Consider the following 25,213-nt stretch of genomic DNA (forward strand, 5'->3'; position numbering starts at 1 on the left):
TGCATCCCATTCTTGCTTGAAAAGCCAGGGTGGACACTGTTGTGACCCACAGGTGAGGTAGGTATTCCTCCTGCAGCCTCACCCTGTCAAAACAATTATTAGCTAACTCTCTCATATGAGGAGCCAAGCCAGGCAGCTGGCAACCAGTGGTGGCGCCCGGCCGCCGGCGGGCCTGCCCGCTAGCCTAGCCTGCCCGCTGAGCCCACTGGGCAGTGGGTGCATGCAGACCCTGAAGTCGCTCCCGGGGCCATCATCATGATGACGCATGATGGCTCACCGGATGACCATGAGCTTTAGCAGGTTTCTAGTTGAACTAAATATAGTTTATTATCATAATGATTATGGCTTTCAAATGCTGGATCATCCTGATGCAAGCGGTCTCAAGCATGTTGCGGTTGCGACGTTGACTGCGGCAGTGCTAGCACACGCGCACCGCCTCAACTTGGAAGTACAGTAGCTATAACGGAAGCCTTCTAATAGTACCAAACTGGACTCCCATTTGCACGACTGAGCTTCAAGCTTCAGAATTTCTGAGCTAAGAATGTTCATGGTCCAACATGCATCGTCAAGTGACATAGATCACAATCCCTGGTCTGCCAACTGGATTCATGACCAGACCCCTTAGCAACAGCCATGGACTACTCCACACTCAACGCGAACTGGCTGCAGAACGCCACTAGCCTGTCATTTACCCTGAACTAAAAGCCTCTACCGGTCTACCCTGTAAAGCTCTATCATTCCAAGCAGCTGACGAGCGTGCCAGCGCTTGTCACAAGCAGCTCTCTTATCCACTGACAAGATGCCGCAGACAGAAAAAATTCAATGATCTCTCCAAGAGGCTGCACAGCGAACGGCAAGCCTGTCATCACAAGACTGCTGATGCTGCAAAACCTCTGTTGAGATTTCCTGGCTGTGAGCCTCCCAAAGATGGCGGCAGATCTGATGGTCTCTGCTCTGCTTCCTTGGCAGCTGCTTCTGCATCGTACACCCTCTCTCGCCGTAGAATGTCAGTCATTCGCCAGGTCTTGTTTTTGCTGAGAGGCCTGCAATGCAGAGCAGCAAATCTATCAGCCGCTAGCGCTGAACAGCAAGGAAACAAGCAATGAGTGGTCAAATTCATTTGCATCAAATTGGAGTCTAGCGCCACCCCTCTTGGTTAGTGCAAACCTTGATATGTGTATCCGCACAATGTCTCCCATGCGGCAGTCATTGTTCTCATCATGCGCCATGAATTTTGAAGTGCGCTTGATCTTTACTTTGTACTTGGGCACTATCATCCATCGATCCACGGCCACCAGGATTGTTTTGTTGGCCTTGTCAGATATGACCTGTGAAAGGCAAGCAGTCCAGAAAATGAGCGCCAGCACGTCAGGCCCTCTGATCTTTGCAAGGATCCCATAGGCGGAACAATTGTATGTAATGATGTGACGAGAACAATCGGAGGGCATATCAATTCACCTTGCCAACATATGTCTTCATACCAAAGTGCTGCCTTACTGATTCAGCTCCACTAAATGTCTGCAGTCTTCATCGATCGACACCTCAAAGAGCAGAATTTCCGAAACTTGAACTGTGGGAACAGCCTGAACAAGTTGGGAACAAGTTGTCTCGGACCGCAGATCACCACTGTACCAAAGTTTTGATTGAGGTGAGTGATGTGCCTACAGAGACGCACTGCACGAGCGACAGAATGTAAAATGACGCTGATGCAATCCTCAACAGCTTCCTTGCTTCGAATATTGAAGGAAGCCCAAGGCATGAGGAGAGTTCTGCAGAAAGGAACGCCTCATGCCTGACCGACTTCCATTTTCTGTTTTTGTGATTCAATGTGCTTCTGAGGAGGAAAAATTGTTCGCTGTTCTGAAGTGATTGATTATAGATGCAGGAAGGACTCTGACATATTCCGATGTCCCAAGATGATGGACACGGTGATTACAACAACACCAGACACACTGCTGTGGACCCAGCTGCCCATGACTTTTCCTTGTCCGGTCTTCTGCAGGGACTGACGAGTTCCATCCTTCAAGGACGAAGTGCAGGTGCCGTGCATGCCAATGCTTGCTTGTGTCTGTATTGTTGGCACCGTGAAATGGTGACTGAAGGCATACATCTACTAGACTCATTTGTAAGTACCTAAGCAAAATCGTTTGCACGAACAGCCAAATTAAAAACAACTTTCATTATTGCTCAGGACAAAGGACTGCTGGAACCAGCAATTTGCAAGTGTCTCTGCGTTTGTCAGGCAATAATGGCACTCTGTCAGCGTCGACAGGGACTAGGCCTAGAGACTCTGCCGAGAGAATCTCACAGCGGCCTGTCATGCCAAGCAGACAGGCCTCGAGGCCCTTGTCACAGGTTTCAGTGACGTCTGATGAAAGCAGTGAAGCAGAGAGTACGACGTCAGAAGAAAGTGAAACCACCTTGGCTGCAGCCAGGCAGGGGGATCCATCGATCTCAGGAATTGATGTCCAGGTGAGAGCGTGGCTTGCATACTCATTTCCTGGTCTCAAAATCTGCTGCTTTGTGTTGACAAGGGATACCTGTACTCACTTGCTTAGTGCTGTGCAGGCTGTCACTGCATGGTGTGAACAGGCTGTACCATTTGGCGCATTGCTGGCGATTATCTTTTTGCGTCAACACATTGTTGGTGAGGTCACTTCAGCATTCCTGCCCTCAATTTTGTGCATGGTCATGGCATGGCATCTCTTATAAGACGCTTATGGAGATGATTGGTGCACAGGCATTGTTATCATGGTATATTTGACTTCATGCATACACAAATTCAACGGAGTGATGAGGAAGGAGGTCGCCCTGAAAGAGGAGTCCTCACGCTGGGTGTGCTGGGCGCTTGCTGCTTTCGCTGCCTTCCAGGCTGCAGGGACTGTGTTGCTTCTCTATCAGCAGCAGCTTTGGACGAACTTCTATCTGATGCCAGGTGGCGTGGACGGGGTAAGTTTCACTTCATGTCCATTTGGACTCCCCATGTGGACGCAAAATAGACTTATCAATAGGCTGGATGTAATGACCCAAATGCTCTGTGCAGCTGTGGACCTGTGTGTTCAAAGTGGCGATTGTGGATGCGCTCATACGCATTTTGGGCTTCACTCTCAAGAGCATGGTCCTTGTGCTGCACCCAGCACAGCCAGAAGAGAACAATCGCCGACGCTCACAGGTTGTTTCTCACCCTTCAGTTGTGAGTATCCTGGCTGTGTCAGCTCATATATTCCTGCAATGTTCGGTTCACAAGGGTCAGCATTATTGAGCGTGTCTGATGGGCAGGTGCTGGCGTTCCTGGAACAGCTGGTGCTGATGTATCGGACAATTGCGGCAGTCCCCTGTTGGCTGCTGTACTATGACAGCCTCAGCATGGGAGCCTTCTGGACTTCCAGCATGCATGGCGAGTCTCACTCCTTGTACCCTTTATCAAAGGCATTCACAGAGATTTCCATTTTTGCTGGGATATTTGTTTGCTGGGAGTGAGCCATTTGGACCAGGAAATATGCTGGCTGGCAGCTCTTTTAACCTTCTGGGTGGTTGCTGTGTGCAGGTCTGTATCTGTGGTTCAAGGCCAGGAATTTGTTCACGGAGCTGATGTCAGCGTGGGCATGTGGGAAAGCGCTGGTGCGAAGGGAGTTTGTGTATGGCCACCTGGTGCATCCAGCAGACCCCCAGTTGATGGAGGGCGGAAGCACATGCCCCATCTGCCAGGTGAGTCCTGGTGCATTCTCAACTCCTTGTTGCTATATCAGAAACAAGCAGAGACTTCGCAGCAGAGGACACAGTATAGCATGCATCAGACGGTACAGCTGATTCAAGCATGTGAAATTGAGCGGTATGGGGAAGTACAGTACTTCCAAAAGGACAAGTTGAGTGCTTGGCTGATGGGGTTGAGGGTATGATTGTGCAGGACACGATGAAGACGCCCATCAAGCTGACATGCAGCCACATGTTCTGTGACAGATGCATAAGCATTTGGTTGGGGAGGGAGAGGACATGCCCCCTCTGCCGGACCATTGTGCGCCCTGCCGGGACCATGGGCTGCACAGATGGCTCCACGCCCTTGGCACCTCTGGTCTTCTAGGCCTGCAATGCATGCTAGCTTTCTTTTCTCATTTTTGTGTTATGCTGCCCACTTTAAGTTTGGGTCGCTTTCCAGCAGTGCTTGTGCTCGGGTCCTGCAGGCATGCTGATGGCACCACTACCCAGACAGGTTATCAGTTCAAACCTTTGTACTATTTATGTGACAAAATGTGCCACTACATGGGTTCTGGCTGCTTCTCAATGAAGGAATGTTGCAGCTCGTTTCGTCGCATACTTGTCATGGTGTAGGCGAGCCATCATAGGGTCTAAGTATCAACTCCCTGCGATAGGCAGCCTCTGCCAGCTGTAGAGGCTCTGTGTCAGTCGTATTCGGTGGGTGTTGGCAGTGGCGATGCTCCTTGCCACCATGCTCTGGTGGTATGCTATGACATGTATTAGAGACAACCTGTCATCATGATGTCAGCTGGACCATCCTTGGATTGTAATTTGCAAATGAGGGCAACATTAGTTACTGTAGTCCCTGAATGTCCCATCCGATGGAGCACTGCAGTCTGCAGAGTTGATGCCTGGAATTTGGCACTCAAGTAAAAGTCCAACAACTGTTGCAATATCCATGTCATCAGTGATGCCACCGTCCCAGTGGCGGCATCGGCAGCCTGCATATGCACTGATCACTTCTGAGTGCGCAGTAGTGCCGTAGTACAGTACTGCCCGCCAGCCTGCAGGAGGCATGCGCACCACTGCATGATGCATGCATGCGAACACTGCTTCCCGAAGAGCACCTCCGCAGATCCCCACTGTCAAATGCCTTTGTTCGACTCTTCGCCATGTACGCATGTATTTTCTCTGGACCCCCAACCCCCTTGCATCTGGGGAGGCAGAGTAGTGCACGTGTCGTGTCTGACTCAGACTCGCTGAAAACTTTCAGCCATCCAGAATCCAAGGATTGACCGCGCACAGCAATGAGATATCATGTATTAATATTGACTGCCATTGTAAAATTGCGGAAGCAGTGCCTGATAAGATGAGCTAGACGGATGTGGCGAAGCACAATTTGGCAAGATGATGACTGTGAGAATCGGTGTCCTAGCGATTTGTATGCTTGTTACAGGTGATGTCCTTTTCACTTCTCCTGGTCCTTTACATGATAAGCACTCATTCGAACGGCCGGAAATTCGACGAAGCAAGATTGCAGTACTTGACCACGCTCCTTTCTGCATTTTGCAGGCACAGTAAATACAATATCCACCAAGTATCAGGTGAGACTATGTTTCTGAACACACAATAGGCTTTGGGCTCTTTTCACACAACCGGCTTTGGACGATCCCGGTGTTGTATCGGCACGTGGTTCTGTGATGAATCCTTCCGCCCACAAGGGACAGATCGACAACTTGTTATGTACATTGTTGCAGGATATCACTGTGGTTGGGTATGACAAGTCTGGTCATGAGCTTTCATTCAAGCACCCAGCAGTGCAGAGCGCCTTCATGTTTCTCGGAGAATTCTTGTGCCTCATCCCATTCCTTCTCCATACCTGGCACAAGAAGAGCGTGCAGAAGGGGGATGTGCCGGCGAGAGGCTTCCATACAGAAAGCGCTGCCCACAAATTCAAGACGCTGCTGACCTTCGGTCTCCCTACTCTGTGTGACGCTGCAGCCACTACTATGCTCAATATAGGGCTGTTCTACACGTAAGCATTCTTTCTTGTTCTTTGCCATCATTTCTGCAATGTCACATGCACTGAAGTTTTTGCATTCAAGCTGGCAAGGTCAGGAAATGAGTAGGGGGCTGTGTGGTGACATCACGCGCAGGTATGCATCGACATTCCAGATGCTGCGTGGGACTATGGTTGTCTTTGCGGGCTTCCTGACCATTGTGCTGCTGAGAAGGAGGCTGCATCTGCACCATTGGATGGGCATTATCCTGATCACGGCTGGTGCGGCTATGGTGGGGGCATCAAGGTAATGACAGGGACTTGGCTCATGGCACATTTGCAATTGATCTAGTCAATGCCGAAGTTGATGATGGATGACGCGTGACTGCCACCGGTCACATGTTCAGATCTTGCCAATATAAATTTTGTGTGGCGTGCAGTATCATATATGACAACGGAGCGCTCTCAGGCCGGCGATTACTGTTTCAAGATGTGAGTTGCCCAATGAAGCTGATGGGGCATCTAAAGTACAAATTTGCATGTTTGACTTGGACTTACAGCAGATTCCTCTTGTCCTTTAAACTCTGTTGGCGCATCATTTGATGTCTTGCTGGACTTGCAACACAGGGTGCAGCCCTGCTGGGGGCAAACAGTGCGGCTGCGGCAAGTAATCCTTTGCTTGGCGACATCATGATCGTGGCCGCTCAAGTGTTGGCTGCAACGCAGTTCATTGTTGAGGAGAAGTACCTTGCCAGGTGAGACTCCCTGCTGATGCCTCCACACCATGCAGTGACTCGTTGAAGACACCCCTCCCATCAGATATGACTGTCTACTTGGCCCCCAATCCCAAGTGAGCATTCCGCTGATTCTGGCAGAGCGTGGCACCTTATTGGATGTGTTCGAGGGAGCAGGTACCGGGTGCCTGCATTGTTGGCGGTTGGGCTGGAGGGGTTTTGGGGGCTGGTGCTGTCAGCCATAGCCCTGCCAATCTTAGGCGTGGTCAGAGGAACTGATGGCCTACCACTGGACAGCGCCACTCAGGCCTTCCAGGTCAGCCTTCCTCTGCTTTTAAGAGCTGACAAGTGCTCAGCACAGCATAGCGTGCCCTCTACTGGGGCTCTGGGCCTGACCAATGGCTGAGAGATTTAATGAGCCTGCAAAGCTGTTGACATGCAGGAGATTGCGGCTTCTCGGCAGCTGCAGATCACCACGGCAGGCTGCATCATATCCATCGCGTTCTTCAACTTCTTTGGGATCAGCGTGACCAAGAAGCTGAGCGGCGCATCACGGTGCACGATAGACGCGTGCCGGACGCTGTTTGTGTGGGCCTTCAGTATGTGGGCTGGCTGGGAGAATTTCCACACCCTGCAGGTGGGTGCCCCTTCTTTCCTTGTACCCTTTCTTCTCCCTGAAGCAAGTGGCAGTTGCCCTGAATGTACTCAGGCCAATGCGGCTTTGTGAATTCGCCGTGATGCAGGCTCTGACCGGCTGGAGGGCTTGTGTGTGTACAGGTGGTTGGATTCCTGGTGCTGGTGTCGGGCACGTCTCTGTACAACGAGCTCATGCGATCCTGCCTGCCGCGGATGTACGACACGCACGTTGACAGCGATGCAGAGGCACGCTCATTCTGCCTAGCTGCACTCTGTGTCCTCCTTCCTACTTGCACCCGTATTTGAGGCTCCCCCTGATAGGCCTGCCAAGAATTTGCTTGGAGCAGCGTCTGATGCCTGGCGCTGTGGAGCTGCAATGGTGGTGAAAAGGTGAGCTGCATGTGTGGGTTTGTTGTGCAGGAGCCTCTTCTGGCGGCGTCGCCGGGGGACAGCGGAGTGGGGGCGGTGGGGGCGCAGCAGGGGGGCGCAAGGCAGATCAGGGGAATGGCCAAGCCCCGGTCCATCGCAGGGTCCATGTACACGCTCGCGCGCTCCATGCGCATCTTCCCCACAGCCCTCTCGCCACACAGGTGCCTGCCTGGCTTTCCCTATTGCTCCTGCGCTGTAGCTGTATAAGCACAGCTTTTGCCTGGATATGAGGAGAACGTTGAGGAGTGTGTGATTGATATGTCTTCGTGTGGCTTGCAGTCTGGCGTCCCCAGCTGTGCACGGGTTAGGAGGAGAGGGGAACTATCCTTCGTATGACTCGCTGCTGTCCGAGACCCCCGACCACCTGAATGGCACATCCCTCCTTCCCGACGAGGAGGCAAACGGGGTCCAGGATGGAGAAGCGGCCCTGCTTGCTGCGCAAGGGCGAAATTGAGATTGATGAACTCGTTCTAGCGTGATTTTTAGTTGCTCCTTTGCTTGCCAGACCTGCCGTTTGCTGTCAGTCGCCATGTTTGCTTGGAGTGTCGGAGTGTAGTTCGATGTGCTTGTTGAACGAAGTCATAGACCCACTGGACTTCTGGCCTCGCCGTGAGCTTTTATAAATGCCTGAAGCTTCTGTCCATGTTGTCCTCGTTGCTATGATTTCTGCTAGAATCTAAATTGACTTGGAATACTTCATCGTGCCGCAAGCCTATGGGCCCTAGCTAGCTGTCAAATTCCATTTCAAATTTGAGCACGAACAAACGAACTTCCAAAAAGTACTGGAATGACTAGCCTGGGTCCTACGATACTACACATCGGGCTCGACTCCTCTTTGTCGAGAGTTCGAGGGCCAATAGTCTTCACAAGAACATGTGGCTTTCAAGCGAAGCTCTGCACAGCCGCAACCTCACGGGCTGCGGCGATGACTCCGACACACGGAAGCACTCGGTTGACGAAGGAAGAAAAAGGTTCTTCACCATTTTTGACAGCTTTATAGAGTTCAGTAAGCTGGCACAGAAGGTCACTCGAGGATGCACGTGCGTATATTGGGGCAGCTGAGGCACATGGCGTCGTACCTGCAGTGAACTATAATCTCTCTCGTTAAAATTTTGCAGAGGAAAGCAAGCATGCACGAGCCACGAGAGAACGAGAACGCCTATATGCTTGAGAATTGACAGGGCAATTATATGCCAAATTAGCCAGAAGTCTCGAGCATGGGGACCTTGGGATTGTTCAGCAGCACCCATAAGAATGTTCTTATGTAAAGGATTTTCAGACTTACTGACGTGCTTTGTAGCAAGAAGCACTTCCTTGGTGTGCTCAGGCACATGGCAGCTAGTCCTTGACAATTTGGTAGCCTGTCCTCTTGCTCAGCAGACTGTGTGTGCTGCCAACCCGCAGGTTCTGCGAGTAGATGAGAAGAGCTGCCGTAGCGGCGGCGGTGCGGCATGAGAATGTTGCTGCCGCCGTCGCTGCACCGCCGGTGCCGATGCCGCCGGTGGCGCCGCCCCCCGGGGTGGCAGAGGCCGCGCAGGCCGCTGTGCAGGTGGCTGCAACTGTGTCGCAGCAGGTGCCGCTCTTTCAACACCTAGCGCACCTGCTGCTCAGCATGAGTGCCCCTGCAATTGCAGGAGAGAACATGCACTGCGTGCACCGACCTTGCATGCATGTGTCCTGGAGATGCACACATTGCCAGAAGAAGTGGCGAAAGCCCCACCCTGGTAGCGGGAGGGGGGACTGGCAAGCCTCAACCTTAAGAAAGGTAACAGAGGGAGCTGACAGGGCGGGGATTAAGTAAGAGCTGCCTGGCGCGACAGGTGATGAGCGTGATGATGCTGGCAATGGTGGCGACGGCTGTTGTCTCAACGGTGTCCATGTCAGCGCTCATGGTGAAGCGTGCCCAGGAGGCCGCCCCAACACCTGCGGCGCAGCTGGCAGCACTGCTCAACCCTCCCACTCCGACCTACAGGTGTTCCTATAGCCTTCAGCTCCTGTAGCCAAACTACTAGACCACTGACAGATTTTCTCTGTTCACCAAAAAGCATCCAGTGATCTTGCTTGTTGTGCAGATTGCTTGCGCACACCAAAAGGCAGGGTGTTAGGGGAGGGTCCTCCCCTTTTCACATTATTTCACGCCCTGTAGGCCACGACTCTGAAGCCCTGGAAACAAAGCTGACTAGAGCAGGCAGGGGTTCTGAGATTGTCTCTGTGCTCATCTGGGCTCAGCGGAGGGTGGTGGGTGTGGCAGGCCGACAGTGGCTCGGAGGGATCGGGCGCCGCCTGTGCAGCAGATAGTGGAGGAGTCTGTGTCGCGGAGCATACAGTGGGCACCCTCGCCGCCCCTGCAGCCGAGTTTCACCCCAGAGGTTGGCCGCGGGGTGCCCCAGACCGACGGCGAACATCAGCCCCACACCCCGACGCTCTACATCCCCGCTCCCTTCACCACGCCCGCCCCCATCCTGGTGCGCCCTACCCCGCCTCCCAACCCCTCAAGGCTGAATCACTTGTCTGCCTGCCTCTTTACACCCCCAAATATCCGTGCTAATTGATGCTCTAGTTTCACAGCATATCCCCTGCTGCATGGACATACCTGCTACATATAGGCATCTGTATAATAGATGAGCATTCTACAAATGCATTTCCAACACACCTAGCCACCCGGCTTGAAAAGTCAGTAGTTCCATGCATGCCTTATTGTGCTCAAACCGATTCCTGGTGCACCTTCCTCAGGCACCACCGCCAGTGGTGGAGGCCGGCCCCCCGGCGTGCAACGTGACCTACACCAAGACGGTAAAGACGATCACGATGGAGCCCACGGGCAATGTGACACACGTGGAGACCTTTACCTACATGATCCCCTGCGCGGAAGCGCCGGCGCTGCCGCCGGCCGGCGCGCCCGACAGCGCCGAGCCGACCGTGACCCGCACGACGCGCACGCTGCCGCAAGGCGGCAGCGCCGGCCAGACCGGCGGCCCGGACGCCGACGCCGCGTCCCCCGACGGCGCTCAGCCGCCCGGCTACAATCCGGAGGTGCCTTGCCTGGCATGCAGTTTGAGTGCTCGCAACTCTCCTCCTTATTCTGTTTGGCTTTCCAAGGTCTGGGGTACCTGCTACTGGAAGGGCTCTGCGACCTATTATCAACCCAGAGGCGTGCCCTCAGCCAAGCACTGCAATTGAGAAGACATCTCTCATATCTGAGTTTTGTTTGGCTCTCAAGATTAAGCCCCACCTGGACTGAGAAGCACCAAGGCTCACAAAAGATTGCGCACAGGGTGGTGCAGGCAGCAATTGTGTTTGATTCAAGGAGGGAGTCTCAAAGGTGCACAGGCAGCATTGGAAAAATCTGTTTCGTGTGTCTCGGTAGGAATTTGCGGCGCCTGCGCCGGCGCCGGTCGGCGCGGAGTCGGACCGGCTGGCGGCGCTTCTGGCTGCGGACCCCACGCTGGCCGCACAGCTGGCGTTGCTGTCACCGGGGGAGGCCCCAACCGGAGGCCCCTCACGCCTCGCCGCGCTGCTGGCCGCCAACCCCTCGCTGCGCGATTTATTGCCCCCCGCGCCGGGAGAGGGCCCCGCGGACAGGGCCACGGCGGACGGTGGCACCAACCCAGACGATGCCAAAGTTCGCGCATCTCCTTCCTCCCCACCTGTGCTCCCTAGATGTGAACATGCCTTTCACCAAGTCCATGATGCCGTGCATCGCCTTGAATGGTGAGGGGAGTACCTCTAATTCTTGTCCAGGGTGCTGCCTAGATGGGGACATGCCTGTCATCAAGCCAGGATGACATGCCTCCCACGTTGCCCTCAAGGATTACGAGCCATTGGCAGAGACTGGGCCAGGCACAATATACTCGAACACTCGATGACAATGCTCCTTTCTTAATGCTTGCAATCCACCTTGGATGTCTTCAGACTGGCCCATCTTCTCCGACAAGGTCCAAATCTTGAGTCCCTTTGCTTGGACCGGTGTCTGACAGATGATGGCATTGCAAGCAGGTGTCGTATGATGTGTGGGGCCGGCCGGTGAGCGACCCGGAGGCGGAGCGTGCGGCTGACGCGGCCGAGAACGCGCAGCCGCTCGCGACGACGCGGCGGGACGCGGCCGGCACGGCGGCGGCGCGGGAGGAGGAGGTGGCGCGGCTGCGCGCGGAGCAGCGAGCCTGGTGGGACGCCGAGCTGGCCAAGGCCCGCGAGCAGACCCACGGCCACGCCGCTCGCCCGGTGAGCCGCCCGCCCTCCTCCTTGTGCTCCCAGGCTCCAGCTTGGCATCAATTTTGAAGTTTACCTCCTAGTGGATGAGTCCTTAAACACCGAGCTCTGGCAGTCGTGGGCTGGCCACACTGTGGCATTTACTGTGCTGATCCTCAATGTTGCTTAATTCAGGCAGCTGTCGCAGAGCAGAGGGGCAGAGTGTGCTGCATTGCGCGTGCGCAGGTGGACTTTTCGCACAAGCCGGGGGAGGGGGTGGAGGGGGAGGCACACCCGGTGGAGCACAGGGTGGCGGTTGACATGGCAGGGGAGCGGCTGCGGCCGGAGGCGGACACACGGTGGGACATGAGTGACGAGATCGCCGACTACCGCGAGCGCATGGAGTGGAAGCACCACTTCACCATCGGCCGCCCCGCTCGCAGGTGATCCCCGCCCTAGCTTATTGTAAATAATCTGAGTCTTGTAGGGGTAGTTGATATACTAACAAGCCAGGCTTGCGCCGTGTCCTCTCACATGGAACGAGTGAAGTTTGAAATTCAAAGCCCTTCTATGTACCTCCCCCGCCTTGTACCGGCCCCGCCAGTGTGGAATCTGGAACATTGGGTTCGCCGAATCTAATGCCTCCACCTCTGCACGCAGCTCAAGGGCCAGACTTAGCCGATTCCTTGCGTCCCTCAAATCATGTCTTGGACACCAACAAAATTTTGGGGCGCAGCAGTGTTGCACTCTTGTCGTCCACAGCGAGATGCAGCTGTGGCCAACTCTGCGGCAGAGAGGCTGCGTGAAGCCCTGCATGTGCTCTGAGGTTTCTGAGGTGGTCTGTTGTCACTGTGCCCTGCAGATTCCTGAGGGAGGCGGCGGAGGCGAGTGGCAAGTGGAGGGTGTGGCGGGGGATACTGTCATCTCTGGTGAGGGCTGTGGTCAGGTGGCTGCACAGCGGCAGGAAGGTGCCGCTTGCAATTTGAGGCCAAGTGCATCGAGAGGCAGGAGAGGGGACAAGGACAGCGGTCTGTCTCTGGGAATTTGTTCTTGGCTGTAGCACAGGAGGCGCTGATTTTGAATGAGTATCTCTCCCTGGCAGCTGGAGCAATGGTTTTTGCAGCCAGTGATATTTGGGACTTGGATATTTGGGCCTTTGAGGCAGCTGCAACGGAGGACTGGTTGGCCTGCACAGACGCAGACGAATTTCAAGCAGTTTGGGGTCTTATCTTCTCAGCCGCTCAGGCATGGCGGCTGATGGTATGGGCCAGAATGCTACAATATGAGGGCAGATCAGATCAAAAGTTTCTGTGCTTCCTGTGTTTCGTTTCGTTTTGTTTCGTTTCCTTCTGGGCTGACAGACACTGATATTGCTTTCCTAGCTGTTATGCAAGGTGACAGCGCTTATTGAGGACTTGATATCATCCGGCTAATTCAAGGCCTGCTCTGCCTAAGAAGCCGACTCATTCATTGCCCGCATCTGATTTGCTCATGGTTTTCTTCTGCTATATCTGCCCTTGGGAGCTGAATATCAATATTACTCAACATGCTTGACATGAATTGGCATGCCTGACAGTACTTCCACTGATGGGCCCAAGATTGTCAGTTTTTTAGGAGCATGACTTGTCACACCCCAAGCACTTCTTGGCAGGATGCATCACATCTGTAAAGAGGTTGACTTTGCAGTGCAGAGCAACACGCCCAGTACTGCAGTAACCTTTGAATTGGGTCTTTGAAGAGATGAGTCTTCGTGTAGCCGCATTGCGAGCACAACTGAAGCTCATGAGGAAATCTGTGCAGGGACACACTCGTAGTCTCATGTTCATGAACTGAGGCATGTACCATGTTGCATCCATATAATATGATATTGCATGAAGCAGGAAGCCCTGAGGCAGACAAGCGTAGGCTTTTAAATTCATGCAACTGCCTCACAACGCTAAATGCTGCCTGCCATGATGACAAAGGATTCAAACATGCACGCCATGCAAAAGACAGTAGTAACTACATGCACGCCTTATTACATTGAATGAAATGTCTGAAATAATCTAGACCGTGCATCTAGATCAAGGATGCCAGTATGCTGCAATGTTGCTGTGACCGATAAGAAGAGCAGCCAGACAGACAATCGATCTTGCTGGAATCTCGGCAAGAAATCTGTTCTGAGATGCTCTGTAGAACAAGCGCATGCATAGGCGCTCAAATTCTACAACATAACGTCTATATACATTTAGTCATAGCGCCCTCCCAGTCTGCAAGGTCGCCGCAAAAGTATACCACGGATGGGAGCATTTTGGCTTTGCGACCCTTGCAAGACAAGCCTTCCTAGAAAAAAAATTGGTCTGCTGACACAAACATTGTGACAGGACACCAAGCTTCGAAATCCCTGTGCCGCAGAGACCCTGCGGCACCCTCCCAAAAGCCCTCTAATGGGGGAGAAATTCAGGTTGAATGCAGTACCAAATTCCTGGCCAGAAGTTTCACTTTTTGCTTCTGGCTCATCACGCAACCGTGAGGCGAGGACATGCATTTCTGGCAGAATGGGTCAACAGCACAAAAAGCACAGGGTCTGACCAGTCATGGTCCTGAAATAAAGATAATCCTGCCCCGCTCCTGAAGACAGGAGCGCCCGGCTGCAGTGTGAGCAGGCCTGACAGATTGCCACGCCAACGCCAGCCGAAAGGAATTAAGCCAAAGATATAAAAAGTCAGGTTGCTCTCTGTCACCACTCGTGCGACCGAAAAATTGCCAGCATACCACATGCCGTTCACCAGGTGCAGCAGAAAGCAGCCTGGAGTGACACTTACAACATCACACTTATAACGAAATCCCCTCAGTACTTGAGCCATTCTGCGGTCTTGGTGCTCTCCTGGCTGCGCCGCGCCTGCGCAGCCCGGAACAGCTGCTGCGCCAGCTCCTCATCGGCGCGCTCTGCCTCCAGCGATCTCCCCTCCTCCTGAATCCGCACCTTCACGGGCGGCAGGACCGAGTTGAAGGGGCTGAGCACCGAGCTGCCGACGCTGCCCTCTCGGCTGACCCCTGCCAGGGTGTCCAGCGAGGGGTGCAGAGATCCCGAGGAGCCGATGCCGCTGCCGGGCGCCGATCGGTCCGCGGCTGCGCGCGCAGCGCTCACAGTGTGGCCCCGGGGGTCGGAGGAGCGCCTGCGCATGCTGTCGGCCGCGGACTTTGCCGGCACGGAGCTCGCGGCGGCGAGGACCGGCTGCGGGTGGGTGCTGCGGCGGCCGAGGCCGGCGTCGCTGGCGCGCACCCAGAACGACCGCGTTGCTCCGGCCGATGTGCGGCGGTGGGCGACAGGGGACGCCCCTTGTGGGGACGCCTCCTGTGGGCTGTCCGGCTGCCCGTCATGCGGTGGCGATGACCCCCTCAGCGCGGCCTGGCTCGCTCGCTGCCACAGAGCCTGCGCAGCCATGAGCGGCTCAGTGGCTGCTCTTCCGTGCTGCCAAGATCTCTTCAGCAAATGGGCATGGCAGCTCAGCAAGTTTCTCGTGAATTTAAGGTCCTCTGATGTTGAGCATGGGGCTGTCATGCACCAGAGGTGACCAGCAATGCGTGCACAGAGGTGCCACGGCGCAGGAGGATCCATGCGCGCACCCTGCCGTTGGCCGACGTGCCGCCGAGCCGGCCGGAGCCGCCGTCGGAGCTGTCGGTGGCGGCGCGGAGGGCGGAGGAGCGGATGGATGCGGAGGAGCTGAGGGGCACATTGCCGGCTTTGACCATGGCGAGCGAGGTGTTGCGCACGGCCGCCGCCTGCCGCAGCCGCACCGCTGCCAGCCGCGCCGACTGCTGCTTCCCGGCAGCCGCCAGGCCCGAGCCCCGCGCCGCCTCCCGCTCCTTCTGCGCTGGGGCGGGCTCGTCCGCCTCTGCGCCGTGCCCTGTGCGGCCGCCGCTGTGCTGCCTCCCTGACTCGCCGTGCCCGTCTAGCGCTGAAGCTTGCATGCCTTCGTGGCCCCCTGAGTCACTCCTCCCTGAGTCGCCGTACGCGTCCTGCGCGGCCGCCTGCCAGAAGCGGTTGGCCGCCAGGTTGGTGCTGGGCGTTGGCGCCTGTGTGGGGCGGATCTCTGCGAGCTCGGCTTTCGGCGGCGGGGCCGCGCGCTGCTCGGTGATCTTCGCCGGCGCGCTCCTGGGCTTGTGGTCCTCGTCAGCGGACGTGCTTGCGGCGGTGCGCCAGAAGTCCATGGCGGCGGCGTGGATGGGCGGAGGCGCCGCGCTGGGCACCTTGGTCACCTCCACGGTCTTGGAGGGCGTTCCCGAGGCTGCCGGCCCCTTCTGCTGAGCGGCTGGCGCAACCGCCTCCTTGGACGGGGCGGGCTGTGCCTTCTGGCCGTCCTCGCTCGTCTCCGAGCCCAGGCTGGACTCAAATCCGCGGCTGGCCGCCGCCTCCCAGAAGTTGCTGACCAGCGCCTGCACAAACCATGAATTTAAATTCCAGTACCGCAGCCTGACGCAGCATCTTGCCCTTCGTGCAAAGAGTGACCACTTCTTAGTGAGCTGTCAGACGACTTCAGGGATTCGAGTTGAGAGGCATGCCTGCGTGGGGTCCTTCTTCGTCTCTTCCTTCTTTCCTGGCGCTCCCTGCACGCCATTTCCCTCTGCAGGGGCGCGCCTGGGTGCGTTCAAGGCTGCTGCGTCATGTTCTGCAGGCGGTGGCTGCTGGGCGGCCGCGGCCGCGGAGTGCTTGAGGGCGCCGCGGGTGGGTCGGCGGGGCACGCGCGCCGGCGCAGGCGCGGCCGAGAGCTCCGCGCTTGCCAGGTAGCCGGACGGCTGCGTCTGGCGCGAGGACCTCGGCGACAGCTCGCGCGGCCCCTCGTCATCGACCACCTGGGAGCTGCGCGCAGAGTAATGCAGAAACAAATCAGAAAGATGTGAATGTCTCAGACGCCAGAGGACAACCTCACAACACCAGAGACTGTGCAGACACACTAAACACTCCATGCTTGCTTTTAGATGCCTGCATCCTCAAACTACTTGCACCAACCTACGATTCCGCCCTTATTTTTGGCAATAGCTATCTCTCTGCGCTACGGATCATTTGTGGCTGACCGGATCGGCTGCAGATGCGTTCAATGCAATTTCAGGGCTGACAGGAGGGTGTGAAAGAGAAAAAGAGAGAGGAAATATCGCGGTGAGAGCACCTGAAGCGGACGCGTGAGGGGGCCGGGGATGGGGCGGGGGAGTCTGCTACAGAGGACACGGATCCACTGGTGGTGGACAGCTTGGAGCGCGCGAATGCCGGGCGCGTCTCCATCTGCCCCGCGGGCGTCGCCGGCTCTGCCAGCTTGGGCCGCTGCGGCAGGGCCGCCGATGGCATCGGCCCGACATCCCGCCCGCTGTCATCCTCCTCCCTGTAATACAACCTCGTCAGTCTTTCATCGCTGTTTGCTTCATGCAAGCAAGTTCCGTGAGTCAGTGCGCAGCTTGTATCTCTCAATGACTGCAATGATGAGATGGTGGATGCAGAAGGGTCCCAGCAAAGGGTTTGGAAAGAGAGAGGAGTGGTTTGAGGTGTTCAAACTTGCTGCAGGGCCACAAAGAGCAGATACGCACTCGTCGGAGTCATCCTTGGGCAGGCCCAGAGAGGGGCCGCCCATGAAGGAGGCGCGCAGGCTGCCCATGCCGGGCAGCATGCCCCTTCTTTCCCCAGGCGCCGCGCCCCCGGAGGCGGTCGCGCTGCGCTGGCCGTCCCGCCGGGGCAGCAGGCTCGCCAGCCGCGTCAGCCCCTTGCTGAAAGCCGGCGCCAGCACGCTGCCCTGCTTCTTCAAACCCCCTCCACCACCTCTGCGCCGGCTGGACCCCCCGCCCCTGCTTTCCTCTTCTCTATCAATGTCATCGTCCAGGTCCTCTCCGTGGGCGGCCACCGCGAGCGCGAGGGCCTCGGAGGAGGCGTCGCTGGCGGTGCTGGATGAGTCATCGTCCGACTCAGCGTCCTCATCAGCATCGCTGGAGATCCCCCCGCGCTCGATCTCCTCCTCAATGATTGCGTCTGCCGCGCGCAGCAGCCGCCGATGCTCCTCCTCCGCCTCGAGCTCCTCGCTCTCCTGTATGCAGGAATGGTCAGGTTGAGAGGCGAGTATTAGTATCTAATACCGGCAAATGTTGCTCCCCACACCTTCTTCCCGCTCTCGTTACTCGGTTCTGGCAGGACGGCTGCCGGCAGGCGCATCAACTCTTGGGACTGCCTCAGGCTAGCAAGAGTGAGAGGCTTCCGAGGAGCCTTGCCTGGATGCTCTCCAGCGACGTCCCGGGCGACAGGTTGCGCGGCGCGGCCGGCGGCTTGGCCTCAGCCGCGGCCGGCGACATCGGCGCCGCCGCCGCACTGCTCGACGGCCCCTCAGACGCTTCCGTTTCAAATTGCTCCTCCGCGGACTCGTCGAGGCCCTCGCTGACGACGTACAGGTCGGTGGAGAGCGAGTGCTCGGTCAAAGCGGCGCGCTCGGTGTCGCTGGACGCGCGGCCGGACTGGCGGCCCCAGCTGTCCACGTTTGCTGTGTCCGCGCTCCAATCGGAACCCGCGCTGATGAACCGGTCCTGTGCAAACATCCAGAATTTCAGTAAAGATCCATTTTTGTCGTCAGTTTATATGTATTGCACACTGACTGGCACCCAAGCTCATGGGGATGACCTAGAGCGTTTGTCGATGCCATGTGAGCAGGGCAATGTGAAGCAAGGTCCATGAAGCATGGCAGAGCAAGGGGACTGTTGGTGAGCCGTGCCTGCAGGGTGGAAGTGGGGCTGTGGGAGAGCACGTCTGAGCAGTCGGTCTTGGGCTCGCCGCTCTTGAAGTCCTTGCTGTTCCATGGCCCAGACTGCAAGCTGCCGGCGTTGGCTGTGGAGGGCAGGTCATCACGGTCTGCATGCATAGCAGTGTGGAAGGTGGTCTCGCCAGAGCCGGATGGCCCCACGTCTGCCAGGGCAAGCGCCGCTGCGTACGCTTCGGGGTTGGCCACTTGCTCCATGGCCTCCTCCACAGTTACCGGGCTGCGACAACAGAACACACCAACTCAGCACCTCCCAATGCGCACCAATACAGGCTTTCAAGGATACACAGACTTCCAGAAGCAACCATGGATTATGCAGGTCTGGTATACAGGCAGAGGCAATGCTGCTTAGTTATTGTTTCCAGCAGCTGCTGATGCCGGTGGGAAATTGGCATGCTGAGGCAGAGCTAGGCCTGTGTTTGCATCCCTACCATTCCTATCAAGGCCTTCATGACTAGTATGCCAAGCTGACTCATTCGAGTCCAGTGGGCTTCAGAGAACAGGGGAACTACAGATACAGATCCCCCTGCAAACTGAAAGGGGGTGCTTTGTAGAAGTGAAGCTGTGTTTTGTGAGTGCACCAACCGCGCAGGTTTGTGAATGCACCAATGCTTCCGGAGGACCTTTCAGTGCGCGCACCTGGCCATGAGGCGGTCGTAAATGACAGAGGCGGTGGGCCGTTTGTCGGGCAGGTTGGCTTCCAGGCAGTCCTCGATGAGGCGCGCCACGTCGGGCGGGCACTCCTCGGGCACACGCACCGGCCGCAGGTTGCCGCGCGCCGGAGTCATCAGCGTCACCAGCTCCCACAGAATAATCCCAAAGCTGTATATGTCCACCTGCGCATGCCCAGCAGCCAATCCCCGCTCACCAACAATGGCTTGTTTCTCCAAAGCTTCTCCCAACACACACCGCAGCTGGCCAATTTGCAGCAAATGTGATTTAACTGCACCCTTAGGCACCAGCTTGAGCTCAGATGGGGCAAATCAGGACGTGCGTTTAAAGGTGCATATCCTAGGTGTAGCCTTTCTGGCAGCACGGAGGGTACATGCAGCTCAATCCCTATATTGCAGCAGAACCGACAAAAGGACACAGCCCACACAAAAGATTCTAGCAGCGCCTGCAGGCTGTTGACAGTGCAAAAGATCGGGGACAGCAGCATGGGCGTGTTGGAAGTTGTCAGTTGCAAGGAGGCACCTTGTGGTCGGAGCGCTTGCCCAGGAGCAGCTCTGGGGCGGCGTAGACGAATGTGCCCATGGGCAGAGATTTGGTGTCCATGTGTGTGTGTGCCATGAAGCGTGCCAGGCCCACGTCCGCTATCTTGGCCGTCATGCGTCCCGCCGACAGCAGAATGTTCTTCGTCTTCATGTCCGCGTGCACCACCTGCTCATGCACATGTCAGCGGTCACACTCCTTCCAGTCCTGCATGCACGGGGTCCCGTCTTGATTACAGATCAGCATCACATGATCACGGCTAGACCAGCTCTGCTGGGAAGAGGTTTCCCTCACTGCCAACAATGTGATGCAGTGAAGTGACCCTGCAGAGAGCGCGCCTTGTGCTCGTGCAGGAAGTGGAGGCCGCGGGCCACGTCGAGCGCGAGGGCGCGGCCCTTGTTGTACCACTGCAGCTCGTCCCGCGAGTCTCCGCGCAGAGCCGACCACATGTCCCCGCCCTGCCGCACACAGCTGACCCCCTCAGCACCCCCTCAAATCCCAATGTGCGTCTCATGGCATATGCACAAGAACTCAATTTCAAAGGCATGCAGGCTATTTTGGAATTAGTGTGCAGACATGGAGCGCACCTCCATGAATTCAAGGACCAGCATTGGCGGGCTGACGCAGAACCCTGCGCAGTGAAACACACAATTGTCACAGATGGCATGAGAGGGCAAATTGGTCAGGATTGAGCAAGAGCGATGAAAGGATAGATAAGGAGGGGATAGGGAAATCACCGTAGAATTGCACGATGTTCCTGTCAAAGCTGCACTGCTGCATGATGTACACTTCCTGCGCAGTCAGCCACAGCAGCTTAGTCCACAAAACTGGCGATGCACGTATAATTCTGTTCTGCAGTCTGGCAACAAACCAGCAAAAGGCTTCAAGATGCACATAGCACACAGAGGGAAAGAAGAATCAGAATCACACCCGCTGGAAGCTGAGCAGCTCGTCATCGTTGATGCACTTGAGCACCTTCACTGCACACTCCTGCACGTGCCTCCTCATGGCCTTGTACACCTGCACAACAGTCAGCCCGGTCCGATGGCACAACATTTTGCAGCCCTGCAACTTGCAATCTCAGGTTTTGCATGCATGGGATTGCAGCAATGGAGAGCAAAATGTCAGCGCTGTTGGACAGCAGGAGACCTACCGCGCCAAAGGTGCCTTGACCAAGCAGCCAGTCGGAGCCGTCCCTCTTCTTGCAGATGGTCAGGTCCTGAGGCGCTATGATGGACGCTGCCGGTGTGTAGCCTGCTCAACACACGTTACCAATAGGCCACCTCACCGCTGCAACATGCCTGCTTCTGCAAAGCCTCCACAGGATGGAAGGGAACATGCAATGAAGCTTACATAATGATCAGATGCCCAGGAGTGGACCTGAGGAGGGCTGATCCAGGAGGTGGTACTTGTATAATTGGCGTGGAGTATAAACGAATGATAATCTGCCTAGAACACGTGCAGCAGAAAGGGGATCAGTAGGCAGAATGTAGGCAATGGGTTACAATGGAGAGAAAAGTCCCCTAGATCGGGCAAGCACAGGGGATTGCAAAGAAGGGGAAAGGGGGAACACACCTGGAGGGGGCTTCATGGCGTCGCTGGAGCCACTCCCGGAGCTGGCTGTGCGGCCGCCGGCAAGCAGGCTGGTGCCCAGGCCGGAGCTCCTGCTGCTGCTGCCGCCCGCGCCGAGGGAGCCGTCCCCGCTGAAGGGGCCGCCCCGGCTGCTGCGGCGGCTCTCCAGGAACGGGTAGTTGAGGCTGCTGCTGTCAAACCTGCACCACAGCAGTCGTCGTTTCCTCTCTCAAGAAACCCCTTTAATCCCAATCCAGCGGATCCTTGGGCACCAGTCTGACCCCCGAATCGGGCAATCTACTCATGGCACTCAGGCCAGGAAGTGTGTCGCCATGAGACCTTGATGCTAGAAATATGAAGAGCATGCATGCATGCAGAAGACACATAGTGCTGTTTCTCATGTAAGTTCAGGGTAAGAGGACGGTGAGGAGTTGCAGCGCACCCGCCGTTGCTCTTAGGTGCGCTGTCCGTTGTCTTGTTGCTGTTCAGGTTGAGGCCATGGTAAGGGTCCAGGTTGTTGTTGATGTTGACCTCATTCATAGCTGCATCCTCCTTTCTTTGCTTGCGCCTGCCATGACAATCCCACAATCATTCATACAAGTCCTTCACGGAGACTCTGAAGGAACTTGTCTACGAAACAACTAGCTGTCAGATGCTCAACAGGGTCGAGAGATGTGCTCACCTCCTGTGCATGAAGATGCCAACAGCCAGGCACGCAAGCGCAAGTGCAGCTACAACGCCCGCAGCTAACCCGGCAATGAGCCCCAACGGCATTTTGCCCCCTTCGCCATGGCGTCCCGGCTCAGCACTGTTCCCACCTGCAAGGCAAGCCTGTTCTGTCAGGAAAAAGGGCCCAGGCTTGCATGACAGAAAGGTGTCTCAAACCAGCATTGTTCCTTATGCACAAGCTGGTGAAGGCCAGGAAAAGCTATCATAAATTTACAAGCTGCAATCTACCTGCGGGTGCCGGGATTGCGGACGGTGTTGCTGGAACGGCAGTGGCGGCAGCAGCTGCAGGGCTCTGGGGGCTCCTTGGCGTGGCGGCAGCCTGCTGCGGCGGGCTCTGGACTGCCATAGGAGCACCTGTGATAAGGGCAATGGCAGACATGTAATATCACAACCGTGGCATACTTGATTCTGCCTCAAGATGGCCAAATCTGCCGATTGGTCATGTGTTGGTAAGTCCAAACATGCACATACGCCTGCTTCTGACTGATATTGTTGATTTTGCCTTGCGGTGCATGCCTTGTAGTTTTCAGGCTGATGTATCTCACCTGGCGCGGTCGAGGGTGAGTAACCCAGGGCCTGCAGCGTCTTGGACATGGAGTCCGTGAGGGCCTTGGTCAGGTCGACGGCGGCCGCAACCGAGTTAGTCAGCGCTTTGTCAGCGTCCGATTGGCCCGGCGGAGGCGGCGTCGCCGCCGCTGCCGCTTGCGCCGCAATAAGATCAGCTGGCGTCGTGAAGTTTACTGCACCCACAGCAAACACTTGTGAGCTCATCAGGTGGGGTACATAGATATGCCGGAGTGGTTGCATTGGCAAGAGGTAGCTTGTCCTTAAGAAGCGGACATTGCTCGTTCTTACCTGACACAACCTGCACAGCATCTACTGGCACCCCTGCCAGCTGGAGGCTCTTCAGGAGCTGCGGAGACAGCACCTGCCAATCCTGCAGCACACACAAGCATGCGTCTCATGGATGTCACCACACTCCTTGAAGCCTGTAAATCTGCGAGCTGCGCAAAAAAGGAAGGCTAGGTTGGAGCATACCGCCACTGTTGTGGGCAGAGAGAGGCTGGCAAAGCAGTCAAAGTCGTATGTGATGTTGACGTAGGGCACAGCCCTCGACGCCAGCAGCTTGCGCCCAGGAGCTGCAAAGCAGCAGACACCCACTGTCAGAACTCGTAATCGACCCCAGCTCTAATAACTCTGAGGTTCTCTAGACACAAATGGAGTGCTTTGCTGCTGAACGCCCACTGAGAAGGACTGTAAATTGGCAGGTACTGCAAGGAGAATGCAGGATCACCTGCGGTTGAGGGGATGGCAGCGCTCAGGGAGACGAATATGGCAACGTTGGAGAGCGTGCTTTTGATGGCCCCCAAGGTGGCCTGCTCCTGGTAGGCTGGGAAGGGCAGGATCTGATTTCCCTGCAGCTGGGCGGTGATGGTTCGGGTGCGCGTGGGGATGGGCGACCAAAAGGAAAAAATAGGCTGCAGCAGTGGCGGGTGCAGAACGTCTGCCTGTGCCACTTCCTGCATGCGCACACGGCACTCGGACATTGCAAATGGGTGGAGCATTGAATTAGTGCCCTTTCATCTGATTGAAGTTGGCAGCGCAGCCTGAAGTGGCTCGTCCCGGGTGCGGCCAGAAAGGGGTGCGTGTCAAAGGCAGCAAGCCAAGGATTGGGGCACTCACCTGCCATTCAAGAAGACCCCCGACTCGCGAGAACATCTCAGTAAACACCCAGGACATCGTGTTTTTTGCCGCTGCTTTCCCAGCAGCCACATCCTGCACATGCATCCACCACCCTTAAGAGCCACTGATGTTCACATGCATGGAGAAAGCTGCCCAACTGAGGATCGCGAGAGGGATGCATGTGTAGATTGAGCGCACCACATTGTTAAGGGACGACATGACAAACGGCGTCCGGGTGTCATCCAGCAAGAGCACCAGCATGCTGACACAGACGCCCATCTTCCCATTCGCGCGCGGGATTGTGCAATCAACCATTGAATCATTGGAATTTGCGGGCACCATGGACAGCACCTGCAGGGTATACACGCATTTGCGCATGCAGCAAGAGGAACTTGTTCGAGATATTTCCATAGCCCCTGAGCATGCAGGCACTCAACAGCCGCGCCCCTTTCAGGGTGGGAGAGCAGCATTATTGGTAAGTGGAGGCTCACCTCAAAGAGGATGCCCTGGGGATAGTAAAGCTGCCCCAGCAGATTCACCAGGTCGCTCAACGTGCTGACATTGACTGCGAAGTTGCTGGCCGGCCCATCAGCATAAGCGCTGACTGTGACATTGACAAAGGCCCGGAAATTTGAGACGTTGTATGCAGGCCCCAGTGGCAGAGGCAGCGGCAGCACGCTAGCACCGCCGGGAAACAGTGCATTTGTTGCAGCAGTGTGCAGCTGGCTGTTGTCCCCTTCGGCAGGAGCCCCACTCCCTGTGCAGTGCAAGACAGCAGGCATGGGACTTGAACCTCGATAATAGAATGTGGTGTGACCTTTGAGACGCAGAACAACCTACTTCAGCAATTGAGCTATATCACCCCACGTCATAACGATCGGTACCAAAGTTTGCTGGTGTGTACTGGCAAAGCACGCCCTGACAAACAAGGAAATCGAACGGCACACTATTTTTTGCAAAAATAACTTGTGTTGTGTACAATTTGCCACCCCCAACAAGGTATAGCTCCATTTTGCAAGCATTTTGCTAGTGTCTCAAGCATCCAAACCGTCGCATTGACCGGCTTTGGGTTGCAATAGAACTGCACCAATACGTTCAGAGCTCCCATTCGATTGCCTTGTGCAGATTGTACTTAGAAGCAAAACATTTGACAAGGACTGAAGATTCCCCCTGTCAGGTCTGAGCTGATCCAGATGGTTTGCCGTACAATCCCTGCTCACCTGTTCTTATGCAGCCGATGACAAGTATCGCGGCAACCTGACGCCACATTATTTTTTGGTGCATTTTTAAGCTCCAATTGGTGTAGTCCGATCCAACGATGCATTGGAAGCCCAGTATCTGACGGCGGGTTCTGAGTCGGAAATGCTGTTCATATTTCTTTGGGAAGCGCACGGGTCTTTCTTGCACGCTAGTCCGCTTCAAGTGTGCTGTTGCAGCAGAACCTCGGCATCGAGGAGCAATCCGCCAGAGACCGTTGCACCACCGCGCTGCAAGTTTCAGCTTGCGAACTTCCCGACATCGCTGACGTCACTGTGACTAACAGGCATATGACTCCACGGAAC

At 56.0% G+C, this 25,213-nt stretch overlaps 5 protein-coding genes across 5 annotated transcripts; 3 read left to right on the top strand and 2 right to left on the bottom strand.

Moving 5' to 3' along the window:
• Positions 1-329: 329 nt before the first annotated feature.
• Positions 330-1,727, bottom strand: COCSUDRAFT_52442 (hypothetical protein). The gene is made up of 3 exons (XM_005651226.1): positions 1,459-1,727; positions 1,168-1,328; positions 330-1,043 (listed from the first exon to the last, which is right to left on the bottom strand). Exons 1-3 carry the CDS (start codon positions 1,477-1,479, stop codon positions 866-868), a joined length of 360 nt encoding a protein of 119 aa, XP_005651283.1. The 5' UTR covers positions 1,480-1,727; the 3' UTR covers positions 330-865.
• Positions 1,728-2,299: 572 nt separating this feature from the next.
• On the top strand, positions 2,300-4,081 carry COCSUDRAFT_64636 (hypothetical protein; the record flags this gene model as incomplete). Its single annotated transcript, XM_005651227.1, has 7 exons — positions 2,300-2,472; positions 2,569-2,647; positions 2,741-2,949; positions 3,044-3,172; positions 3,280-3,397; positions 3,548-3,708; positions 3,908-4,081. Exons 1-7 carry the CDS (start codon positions 2,320-2,322, stop codon positions 4,079-4,081), a joined length of 1,023 nt encoding a protein of 340 aa, XP_005651284.1. The 5' UTR covers positions 2,300-2,319.
• Positions 4,082-5,498: 1,417 nt separating this feature from the next.
• Positions 5,499-7,260, top strand: COCSUDRAFT_4914 (hypothetical protein; the record flags this gene model as incomplete). Its single annotated transcript, XM_005651228.1, has 7 exons — positions 5,499-5,731; positions 5,853-6,002; positions 6,136-6,177; positions 6,364-6,450; positions 6,607-6,745; positions 6,872-7,066; positions 7,207-7,260. Coding segments are annotated over 7 exons (900 nt in total), but the record flags the coding sequence as incomplete, so codon positions are not given.
• Positions 7,261-8,911: 1,651 nt separating this feature from the next.
• COCSUDRAFT_59258 (hypothetical protein) lies at positions 8,912-12,940 on the top strand (the record flags this gene model as incomplete). The annotated part of the gene is made up of 9 exons (XM_005651229.1): positions 8,912-9,067; positions 9,315-9,466; positions 9,746-9,959; positions 10,228-10,527; positions 10,862-11,116; positions 11,491-11,715; positions 11,929-12,125; positions 12,545-12,650; positions 12,878-12,940. The coding sequence occupies 9 exons, from the start codon at positions 8,912-8,914 to the stop codon at positions 12,938-12,940; spliced, it is 1,668 nt and encodes a 555-aa protein (XP_005651286.1).
• A 746-nt stretch (positions 12,941-13,686) lies between these two features.
• Positions 13,687-24,920, bottom strand: COCSUDRAFT_46211 (hypothetical protein; the record flags this gene model as incomplete). Its single annotated transcript, XM_005651230.1, has 26 exons — positions 13,687-15,097; positions 15,292-16,101; positions 16,201-16,525; positions 16,833-17,042; positions 17,245-17,735; positions 18,085-18,225; positions 18,444-18,675; positions 19,095-19,291; positions 19,650-19,835; positions 20,042-20,125; positions 20,255-20,298; positions 20,405-20,459; positions 20,598-20,687; positions 20,821-20,921; positions 21,243-21,439; positions 21,682-21,807; positions 21,922-22,057; positions 22,197-22,322; positions 22,514-22,708; positions 22,824-22,905; positions 23,007-23,107; positions 23,263-23,488; positions 23,652-23,744; positions 23,850-24,002; positions 24,143-24,408; positions 24,872-24,920. The coding sequence occupies 26 exons, from the start codon at positions 24,918-24,920 to the stop codon at positions 14,513-14,515; spliced, it is 5,301 nt and encodes a 1,766-aa protein (XP_005651287.1). The 3' UTR covers positions 13,687-14,512.
• Between the last annotated feature and the right edge of the window lie 293 nt (positions 24,921-25,213).

This window comes from Coccomyxa subellipsoidea, assembly GCF_000258705.1.
Source record: "Coccomyxa subellipsoidea C-169, whole genome shotgun sequence".
Classification (NCBI taxonomy): Eukaryota; Viridiplantae; Chlorophyta; class Trebouxiophyceae; family Coccomyxaceae; genus Coccomyxa; species Coccomyxa subellipsoidea.